We start from the raw sequence: 11,960 nt of genomic DNA, 5'->3' as shown, positions 1-11,960 counted from the left end.
TCTAAAGTGTCATATTCATCTGGTTCAGGCTCGTTTTCGCTTTTTACATGCGTTTTCAGCATTTTATTCCTTCTACAACACTAAAACTACGGTTATGAACGTCCCCTATTTGTTCCATATATGTATTTGATTGTTCTCTGCAATTTAGTTAGATTTTTTAACCTTATTACAAGTTAGACAAATTATAAATACATAATCATTGTTTTCTTTTTTCATCTTTTAGTGAAATTTCAGTTTCTATACAAATTATCTTGTTTTTGAATTTATGATCAATCACTTCATATTATGCCGTATTTTTTCTCGTCTATTATTACAACAAATTGATATCAAAATAATCCGATATTTTCTAAGTTGTTTATAACAATAATGATGTTAGTGTTGATACCACAATTGAATGGAAAAGTATAGACAGATATGCACAAGAATGTACATATTCAAACGACTCCACAAATTTCAAGGAATAAAGATTTTTGTTAGTGGCCTCTGATGATTTATAATGTGTGAATGCAAACCGAAAGCTGCGATGCCCACTTTTTCAGACGTCGAATTGGGCGGTGACAGCTTCACAACGACCATTATATTCTTTCTTTAAATCCCACTTATATATCAAGATTCAATCAATTGAATTAGGGATGGGCACGAATCGGTTCGATTCGGTTCAGCTCGGTTCTCTTACGCGAATCGGTTCGGTTCTAAAGAACAGTTCGGTTAAAATCGAACCGAACCAAAATTTTCGGGTATCTAGTAAATGGAACCGTCGAGTCCAAATATAATTATGGAACCGTTCGGGTTCGATTCCGTTTGGTTCTGTACTATAATTAAATTTTTTAACATTTATAACAACATTATATAAATAGAACTAATGATACATTCAATGGTTTTGGAATGTCAGAGACTAGTAGACTACATTATTCAAATGATCACTACAGTCAAAGCTTCGGTCGACGGAGGTCACAGTGTCGACCGACGATTATATAGATTTTGGAATATTAGCGAGAGTCAAGACAAACGTTATGCACTTTAGTGTAGGTGTTTAGGGTTATTTAGTAGATTGAATTTTGTTGGACTAAGAAATGAAATAATAAAATGGGTAATTAGGCCAAAAATTTAAAAATTAGAAATGAAACAAATTATTGGGCAAAAAATTTAGATTTAGAAATTGTTAATTTGTTTAGAAAAAATTAAAATTAAAATAATTTGATTTACTCAATATAAAAAAAAATTAGAAAGATTCGGTTCTTATTCGATTTTTCGGTTCTTGGTTTAGAACCGAGAACTGAACCGTACTCGTCGGTTCTCAATTCAGATACCCATTTGGGTATTTAATTTGACAAAAATCGAGTTCGGTTCGGGAGATTTGACCAGCCCTAAATTGAATACTTTTATATTTTCATTTTGTCAAACTCTTGTACTCTTGTGTTAACTGAGAATACAAAAGACTGTCGATTTTAGAGATCTCGGACCGAAATCTTTGTATAAATAGTTGAAAATAAAATTACATGCAAACAATTAAAAATGGGGTTTTTGATGAAAGTCAGGGCTAAAGTATTTGGCAGTTATCTTTACCAACAAATACATGTAAAATACGTGAGAGAAAATTATATTCTCTTCTCTTGCAATAATGTTGGAATCAGAATAGCTCATTCCCAAGAAATTCTTTCTATCTCAAATCCCATATCTTCCATACTTCCATCGAGTGACCAAATACATTTTATAGCCGCCCATTGCATTCAATATTCCATATCTTCCTCCCTCAATTATTCCTCTAGGGGTTGTCATGAATAGATTGGAATCAACATCGTTGTAATCACAAATGATCATTCAATAAATGACGTGCAAAATGGAACTTGCCGAAACTCAGTTACAAGTGAAGATTAAGAGATGCTTTAGTCAATCACTCGATTCGTTGAGGTCATACATATAAGAAACATATCTGAACTTGTTTTGTAAATGACCATATAGAGGTTTACCTTTTCCAATGTTACTTACCAGATGCAAAAGTTACACAAGTTGAAAAATATACATTAAATTTTATTTATTTCTTACTGATGAGATGCAGCGAAAATATGATTTTTATTGTACGTTTCTTTTGAAAATAAATCGTTCTCGAATTGTTTATTCCTATCCCAAGCAATTTAATCACTTCATTTGCAATGTTGAGGTCAAATTATACTAAAGAGAAACTTTCAAATATAAGAAACTAAAAGACATTATTTTCCTCCTCCAAAACTATGTTATTGCTGAGCTAAAAATTACGTAACTTAATCACTATTACCACAAAATATTAAAGCAAATATTTGAATTGATTGGGGCCCCAATAATGCATGTAAACAAATGATTGAAAATGATTGATGTATTATACAAGCTTCCTCATTCAGCTATTGGAATATAAATAATGGAAACGTAATATTGATAACCAGAATAGTTAACAAACATTAGACCTCATTATCATGTGCCTAATATCCAGCAACACACCTAAAACTCTACGGTTATATAACGGTATCCTATGGCATTATATTATAGTATATTAAAAAAATCCATGTTGTCTAGGTCTAAGGAAATATAAAATTGGAATAATATCTTACAGAGATCTTTGAAATCCATGTTCACAGTCACAGCTTACCAGAAAGAAGAGGGGGAAAAGAAGGGATCCCAGAAGTAGGTCAGACAAATGATGAGAAAGATAAACTAAAGAAATATTCCCAAATCCACTGCTCTTCACAATTCAATATAAAAGACTACAAATGCCTCTTACCATAAAACTTATTAATTGGGCCGGGCGTGGGAAGCATGTTAAAAGTCTCAGCTACATAAGAGTTTTTGTCACAATGCTTCTTCGTTCTTCAGATTATAAAATCCCAACCTGCATATGGCAACAAGATGCAATTCAGATCAACCTGAAATCCCCAACGCTGATAATCATACATCAGATATAATCCTGAACAAAGTTTTTAATCCACAGCTTCCATTTTCATTTTGTATGGTGTGACAATTATACTCCACCAACATCAACACATTGATATGTATGTCTATATGAAGTAAACATGTCGTCGTACGCTCAATAAGAATCATATTGACTATAACTAGATCATTAGATTAGGATTTTAAAGCAATTACACGGAGTAGACCACAATCTAAAGAAAAAAGAAGCTGAAACAGAGGTCAATACTTGATTGAGTGTTGAATCTTTCCGCCAGAAGGTGATATGATAAAACGAATGTGTCAACCGGAAGAAGAATCAACATTAGATGGTAATTTTACAAACAACTACACATCTCAATGAAAATCCATGTATCTAACATAGCTTCTACTAGAAACAACTCCACCCTAGTGAGACGAAATTGTAAGTCCACATGACAATAAATTTATTTCCTCCACTTCTCTACATCTCCCATTCACGTGATTTTGCGCCCCCAAGGGATCTACTTTCCACAACCTGTGTGACCACAATCGAGACAAACATTCAAATGAGCCTCGCTATCATATGGTATCGAAAATGGAGGAATATTATGTAGGACTAGTTAGGGGATCTATAAACTATAATTTTGAAATTTTACTTCTAATATGGTAGCATAAAATGAGGAACTTCAGTGTTCATTAATTTTATAGCTGAGATGACTGGGAAAATGTGGGTTTTAAGATACACAATTGAAGGTTTGGAGTTTCAGGAGAAAATGGATAAAAGAAAAGAGGAAAAAAAAAAAAGAAAAAAGGTTCAACAGGCTATTCTAGGTGTTGTGTTAAACAGTACCCTAGAAGATAACCATTCAGTTAGTGAGGTTTTACGGTGTCAAAGGGATTAGGAAAAATCTGGGCATCTCAAAAAGAGTTAGGGTTGAAAACACATGACATGATCCACATGGAATCAAAAGCTCAGAAATTTGTAAGTACACTAAACAACTAAATTGAAGAATGGCACGAGTAATTCTTAGAGTTCGATCCCTACCATCCAACTAGGATGGACTTCGAGCCATATACAAGTGGAGGAAAACAAAAAATAAGGAATACCAAGCAAAAGCTTCTCCCAAAAACTTCACCAATTCACACAATTTTTAGGACAACAATAATATCATTAACTGTGAAATATCTAGAAAGTACACCGATGCTAAGCTTAAGAAGACAGTGACAACTATATCATGATAAACACTATGAACGGCGCAAAATTTACAGGGAAAACTGCAAGAAATTGTACAGAGAAAATACTTGTATGCATAACATTACAAGTCAAAAGGCATATTGCAAGATGAGGCCGCCAGCAATTGAAGTAAGATCCACTAATAATTTTCAGTAAGAAAAAAAAATTACTTCTAAGTCACGCGTCTTGAGAATGAATGCATATGCAAATCAGTAGTAAACTTCATGTATGTTCTTTTCTCTTCTTCTTCAACTTCTTAATTCTGTCATCTTTTTTCAAGGAAGGGATATCCCTACTGGCCATTAATTTGTCATCTGCAGTCTTTTCCGCCTTCTCATCCCTATCTTTCCTCTTCCTAGGGGTACTGCAGTGACATTTTAAATAATAGAAAACTTTCAGGTCAGCATCATATAAATATGCTTATTGACGGATATACTTCACATTACTGAGTTGACTACAAGTTAGATCGTGACCTGTCAGCTTGAGACCATTCTTCCAAATTTGTATCTAACCATCGCGCGCATCCCGCATTGGCAGTAGCCAAAGAACCAGAAATGTGGAGTATCTCTTCGTCAAAGCTATAAGGACACAGAACATGATTGAATTCAACAAAAGCAACATAACACAATGAACAACTTTCCAAGACAGACTTTTGTAAATCTTGTTATTGTAATCTACAATGTGGACCTAGGATTGAACAAAATAAACCAACTGCATACAGGTGCTGAGAATTCTACAAGCAATGCACTTTTAAAATCTAAAAATCACTCTTAACCTATATTTCTTAGAACATACTCCTTGAACGCTACAATTTACAATCTCAGCATATATCTACTAGCATGGATGATGTAGCAGCATAAGATGGAAAATGCTTCAATGAAAAGACTAAGGTCCAACCAGCCCTTTTTGTCTGGGTGGAATTGTGTGGTAAATTCCACTTTCAAGATCAAGAGTTCGAGTTGGTGGGGTTCATGAACCCCAAGTTAAAAAAAGGAAAAAAAAGAAAGAAAGAAAAGACTAAGGTCCAAGTCAATTAAAAGCTCGTGTGCCTATGCTTGATATTTTATGCACAAACATTTACAGTTTCATGGTAATACATATTATGGAAGCACAGTATAATACACATTAAACGTGTGTGTAGCATTTACTAGAGCTGTAGTTGGAGAAGAAAAAAATTAATGGAGAAGGAATAAGATACAAAAAATGTTGAACCATGGTAGAAAAATGAATTATAATCTCAGCACATAAATAAGAGAATAAGGACTAGAAGAGAGAGAAACGACTTTTCACACATTTTGTCCTCACAAATCATAATGAATCAAACATAAAATGCACACAAAGAAGATCCACAACTTCATCATGAGCAATTCCACTGGAAACGTACAGCAACATTAGCCCATGAAGGAGGTTGAAGCAGCTAAATGGCTCTCTGAAAACCACAGCCCTCATTCTGAAGAAGTCACTGTGATTAAAATTAGGTATTTCAATGCGATCTTGGTTGTACTCAAGAGGAATTTTTAGAACTCCATAAATAATATGAAGTCAATTTTTTATTCAACCTATTCCGTATATATTTTCACAAACAATAAAGATTTTTTGTTAGTGGGTTTCTTTTCTTCTAAATCTAAATAAAATAACCCCTAAAAGAAAATTTAATTCTAATGTATATTCCTTTCCTAAAACATACAATAGCTCTATGACTTATCATCCTTCTCAGCTTGGTTTAAGATGTCCATCTGTTTTGGAATTTTAAACCCCTGCTGTCATTTAATGCTTAATTACGCTTTCAAGTAACTCATTCGACCATATCTATCAATAATGAGTATAACTCACAATGTAGATTATCCCACGACCCAAACAAGACACAAATGAGTGGGAGTGAGAAATTTTTAATGATCACTAACATCAGAAAGTCTCAGGTGTAATGAATAGTATACAGCTAATAAAATGTAAACAATTGCAATGCTGAATGAATGAATGAACTGCAAATTTTATGTGGGGATTGGTGGGGGGGGGGGGGGGGTTTTTGAAAATAGTGTAATGAATAGTATACAGCTAATAAAATGTAAACAATTGCAATGCTGAATGAATGAATGAACTGCAAATTTTATGGGGGAGTCTATGCAAGATACATTTCATTCAAAATAAATGTATACCGTATACAAAAGTGTGTATACATATCGCAAGCCTGCCCAAATTTTTCATAACTGGCAATTACAGAAAAGTAAACACTATCCTTTGCAACTAAAAATATATGGTTTTCCAAATTTCAACATATGATATTCAAACCTGGATTAAATCAGTGCAGAAATATAGAATGCAACTGATGAAAAATAACAAACTATATTCAGTTCAGTTCAGTTCAGTTCACTAACTAAAACCATTAATGGTATTTTCTTAAATGGAAAACAGGTATCATATATGGAAAATCGCATCCAATAGGCTCTAAAGCCTCATTTTGGACAAAGAACCTAGCAGATATTTCACCTCTTGACTAAAAATCGTATTATGGTTCCAACTTTGATCTTGTGTTTCTTGTGACGTCGGCTAACAAACACTTCCTTACCATGTTTCTGCAGCAAAATGAAAATACATAAAAACTCAATAATACTGCATTATCCCACACACTATGATAGCTAATACAGGATCGGTAAGGACGAGACTTACAACTTTACACTTGAATTCATCGCGAATGTCTTCATCTGCTATAACAGCAGATGAAAAACCAAGAATGACAGCATGAATTGACTGTCTACCAATTTTAACTACCTCTCCTTCTGCGAAAAGGGACAAATGAAAAGAAGAGAGTATCAACAAACTCATCCAATTTACATAGTCCTCATTTCATTGAAATTATTCCACCTTCCATCAAAATATTCAAAATTCAAACTAGCATGAAACGATAGGGAAACTACCTAAAAGCATATTAGGCTTGGGACTAAAAAGCAACAATTTTGCTTTTAACCTCACACCGAGATACGGATGAATTCCAGGAAGAATCTTTGCCAAATTACTTCGTACATTCGGATCATACGCCAATACAACACCATCAAAAGTCTCATTGTATCTATAAGTACAAGAAACAAATTCAAACAAACAAAACCCTCAGATTCAAATATAGAAATCAGTTTATAGTACTTTATATCCAAATGCGTTAATTGTTACATTCTAAAGGAACTCGAATGTTGTTGAGTTTGGGCACAAAGAAATTATTTTATTATACAAACAGAGCACTGGAATTTGTATTATTGGACAATTCATTTAAGAAGCTGAAGCAAGCACCTAAAGCTCACCCACTCTCGCAGCACTATAATCTTTGAATTATATCACACTGCCCACTGAAAAGACAAGCAGAAAACTTATTCCATCCAATTTTTTCCCATCACCTCGGTAACCGCTTATGTTTCGTTTTTACAACCAAGTAGCAAAATCCAAGAATAAGAATCCAGAAATTGGAAAACAAATAACGAAAGAGAAACAATCTCGTGCATAGGAGAAAGGGTTACTTGAAAAATTACGTGAAGAGTAGAGAGCTTAGCTCGCGGAGGATAGCATCGTTAACGCATTTGGCCATGGATGGGTGGAGATACACCACCAAGTTTGCTTCGCATTCTTTCAATCCCTCCATAGAAATAATTAATTGTACAAAAACGAATTTCAGATGGAAGATATGCTTAGGAGATAATCTGACGTGTGAGGGCTGTGTTAAGATGTTAGGGTTTTAACTTGCCTGTGCTGGACCTTAATATCAAGGAATCCCACCTCTTCAACAAGTAGGTGGAGATCAGGAGGGTCCTAAAGAGTGGAGGGAAGAGAGGCAAGGAGCACGAAAACGAGTCTCAAATCTAGGTCTCCCAGCTTGTGTTTCAACTTTCAATGACGAGTAAGGCGGTCAAGCTACCTGTGATCCCTTTTTTGATGTTGGGCTTTAACTCCATTGTTGTCAAGTCTACAAATATGTTTGGGCCGTTTGGCTTTCATTGGTATGGCCCACTCACGACTCAAAATTTTACATTCTAACATGATATTTTTAATCTTTTTTTTATTTAGCAACTTTTGTTGAGATTTAAAATAGATTTTTAATATATTTTAATAAAGGTTGATGAAACGTTTGATTAAAAAAATGCATGCATATAAAATATATGATAAAAATTAAATTATAATCTCTACCAAACAGGTGCTTATTTGGTAATTGAATGGAGTGTTAATTATTAAATAATATAAAATTTAACGAATAATGTTATTCAACCTCATTTGTGCTAAGCACATGGCAACTAAATGATTCAAAATGATAAATTCATTTAAATACAAATCACATTATACAATTTATTAGAACTTGTTAGATTCATGAGTAAAATGCTTATTTAATGTAATTTTTGTGAGGAAATGGAACTTTGATTGTTAAAGTGTTATGTTTGTGAAAATTCCCCAAGCGTACGGGTTCGTTGTACAAGTAATAATCGTGATGAGAGAGTTATCGTCACACAATGAATAATGGTCAATTCTAGTATATTTGATATATTTAAATTCGTGTTTGTAACCAAATGATGATCGAATGAATAGATAACTAGTTTTTATAACTAAAACTTATGAAAGTAATGAAAGTTGGTTTAAAAATCAAATATGTGAATGTATTGAATTTCTAACGCCACTAATTAATTCTTAGTTCTAATTCTCAACTAGTAATATTTATCTTAATTCATGCAATTGAGACGATCGATAATTCCATTATTATTTATTATTCTTTCCCAAGATATAATAAACTTATGATTACCACGAGACAATCTTATTCCTAGTCCGAATTCATACAGTAAACATGCATTGAAATTTAGGATTATCACATATGATCGCTCACGCCACAAATATTATTCCTAACATTTATTGTCTGTGTGTACCAATAATAGTGTTTTACCTACCGTGAGTTTTCCAACATAACGAATAAGCAACTTATTGTCCTACTGGTGCGCAAACATTACGTTTAATCCCCGTTTCATTTCGTTTTTCAACATTTTCCAACAGCACAGCTAATAAAGGAAGCTCTTCAAAGCTGCCACTCTCTGACACCTACTGGTAGAGTGAAATTATACAACTCCACACTTTCACATTTCGTTCCCCACAATACCCCGGTGCAGTGGCCTAATTTTGTCATAACTGCCCTTCCATAATTTCCATTGGCTACCTACCCCTGCAAATAATTTCCCCATCTCCCCTCTCACATCTTCAATTCGCACAAACGGCTAAGCCTACAGATTCAAATATGTCCTCATCGTCCTCTTCCCTGGTGGCCGTCTCCAAGATCCAAACCTGTGCCAAGTCGTATTCGGTGTCAGCCCCCTACAGGTAGTCCTCATTCTCTTCAAGTGCTACCTCCGACACCTCCAACTGAAGTCCGCCGGCAACAAGGAAAGTAGGTCTTCCTTCCGAGCGTCCTCTATTGCACAATAGAATGGCGAACGAAGCCGACAACTGAGGTTACTATCCCGCCAACATGCTAAGCACAGATATCTAATATTCCCCCACCTTCTGTCTCTGCATCCCCCTTACATAAGTGACCGTCGGCGGCCACCGCTTTCACACGCATACTGTGATGTCCAACTGTAATCTATCCATAGCTGTTCGGATTGTGTGAGTCGTCCTAATTTACTCGACCATGATACCTGTCTATTATTAATTTTCTTATCATTATGTGATTGGAATTGAAATAGAAAGCACAATACTCCGACAACAGAGTGCAATTTGTTCACCAACGTTTCCCAACACGATTGTATTTTTCATTTCCTCGTTGACCATATGCAATTCCATCTACCCTCTACTCTTCACAGGTTGGGTTTGCACATATCTCAAAACTCCAACATGTAATTGTGGATAGAATTAACGTAGTAGTTGCAAATCATTGACTACCAGCTTCCCTTGCCGTAGAGACTCGGTCCCCGGTGCAGTGACATGAGTAAACATTTTCGTAAGCTACGTAAATACGATAGAAATACCTTACAGTTTTGACACTGAAAGCAGCTTGCCTCATTTAAATATCGATCACCATACCGTGCCTTCCTGACTTCTGTGCTATTTGTTGAATTAATCCACTCATATATGTGTAATGTTTGCTTATAATAATTAAGTTGATACTAATGGACTTCACATGCATTCTACAACATATGTCAATTGTCATCATATGCGATGACCATGATTGTATTCCATTTGCGTTACTTTCTATCACGAATCCTTTCTTGCCTCATCTTATCACAAGTTTTGACCTCTCCGTTTTGCTACATTGCATACCTACACTTCACACGATCCAGACACCTTTCAGGGTACGCCTTTGAGTATCAACCTCGAAAAGAAGTTCAACACCCGCAAGTATGCTAGATGGGAACCTCGTGAGCAAAAGATGTCCATAGCTGTCATCGAGCGTGTCACTACTGAGGGCCATCGTCGGGGAAAGTGCTTCTCGTCAACAGGTTGGGAGCGCATATGCGACTTGTTCAACAAAAATGCCGAAAAGAACTAGACAATTACCCAGCTTAAGAACCATTGGGGCTCTATGCGCACCGACTACAAACTGCTATTCAAGTTGATGTAGAGCACAAGAATCGCAATGGGTCTCAGCAAATGGAGCATAATAAAAGCACCGGACTGGTGGTGGAAGCAAAAAATAAAGGTACGAAATCGACGATGACATGCAGTACAGTTCTTTGTCCTAAAACCCCTTTGGATTGCATACTACACACGTTCGTTATACTGCTTCCTTATCATATTGTAGAAGAACCCTTGGTATGGAAAGTTCAGGGACAACGACAACAACGAAATTTACCACACGTACGCCGCGTATTCGGAGATTGTTGCAACTCCATGAAGTACGCACTGACACCCACTAGGCTATCTCAACGTGGGTTCGAGTTAGTCTCCGACACTGACACAGATGACCTGAACGACAAGTTACTTATCAACGCTAAGATTACTGATTCCAGCGATGGATCAACACAGGGACGAACGAACTCTTCGATGAATATTTCTCATCATCGGAGCGGCGAGAAACGTAAGGACAAACATGCAAAGGGAAAGTATAAGAAGTTTGGAGCTAGGGAGGTTTCTGAGTCGGTGGATAACCTCGCTAGCGCATTGAGAGAGATGGCCTCGGTGATCCGTTCGAAAGAAGAGGGTCGAATGACTCTCCATGAGTGCATCAATGATTTTCTTTCGACAGGCCTTGTCACCGCCGGGGATGAGCTGCATGTGTTTGCTCTGTGGTCCCTAAGGAATTCCAACAACCGTGTAGTGTACAGTGTCGTTAAGACTCCTGAACTGAGGTTCCGGTGGATCTCGTATTGTTTCGAACGGGACAAGATGTCAGGTTTTAGAAGCCGGTAATCGCATGGGAGATGTGTTTTACGGATGTGACCATTTTATCGTTGGATCGTCTAGTCAGTGTACTTACGGCCCGTAGTACATGTTCGCAATATTATCGCGATTTTCTATGGCTTATGCATGTTTTCGTGTGACGTTAATGTAAAATACATGTTTCTAACCATTGTGCTAAATATTTCCAGATCCACCAGTTCCGAATACATTAATACCAGTAATAGACGTTCATTATTTTCCGTTACTAGCTCCCTTTTGCATGCATGGCTAGTGTGGGACATAATTGGATGAACTTCACAATCTAATCAAATCATCGTGTACAGTACGAAACATTTGCGTATAATATCTTGCATCTGCATTGCAATTTAATTATTACAGTTTTACTCTTGCCCTTAAAAATTGCTTATTTAAAATAAAAATAATTTTCATCAGTAATAATGGTTTGCTAGTACTTGCAGGCGATTGC

General features: G+C 35.8%; 1 protein-coding gene across 4 annotated transcripts; it reads right to left on the bottom strand.

The window, feature by feature from the left end:
• Positions 1 to 2,542: 2,542 nt before the first annotated feature.
• LOC111380236 lies at positions 2,543 to 8,009 on the bottom strand. Of its 4 annotated transcripts, none has more exons than XR_002700154.1 (7): positions 7,654 to 8,008; positions 7,051 to 7,202; positions 6,803 to 6,912; positions 6,623 to 6,708; positions 4,609 to 4,713; positions 4,306 to 4,499; positions 2,543 to 2,863 (listed from the first exon to the last, which is right to left on the bottom strand). XR_002700154.1 is itself a non-coding variant. In XM_023003742.1 (6 exons), exons 1-6 carry the CDS (start codon positions 7,761 to 7,763, stop codon positions 4,358 to 4,360), a joined length of 705 nt encoding a protein of 234 aa, XP_022859510.1. In that variant the 5' UTR covers positions 7,764 to 8,008; the 3' UTR covers positions 4,041 to 4,357. The 4 variants fall into 4 exon arrangements, 2 of the variants coding, with proteins under 2 accessions (XP_022859510.1, XP_022859511.1); XR_002700155.1 differs by lacking the exon at positions 2,543 to 2,863 and adding an exon at positions 3,152 to 3,436 and having other exon boundaries at positions 7,654 to 8,009; XM_023003742.1 differs by lacking the exon at positions 2,543 to 2,863 and having other exon boundaries at positions 4,041 to 4,499.
• Positions 8,010 to 11,960: the final 3,951 nt, after the last annotated feature.

This window comes from Olea europaea, unplaced genomic scaffold (assembly GCF_002742605.1).
Source record: "Olea europaea var. sylvestris unplaced genomic scaffold, O_europaea_v1 scaffold2109, whole genome shotgun sequence".
In the NCBI taxonomy this organism is placed as follows: domain Eukaryota; kingdom Viridiplantae; phylum Streptophyta; class Magnoliopsida; order Lamiales; family Oleaceae; genus Olea; species Olea europaea.
Note: the sequence above shows the minus strand (reverse complement) of the source record. Positions and strands in the feature narration are given on the sequence as shown.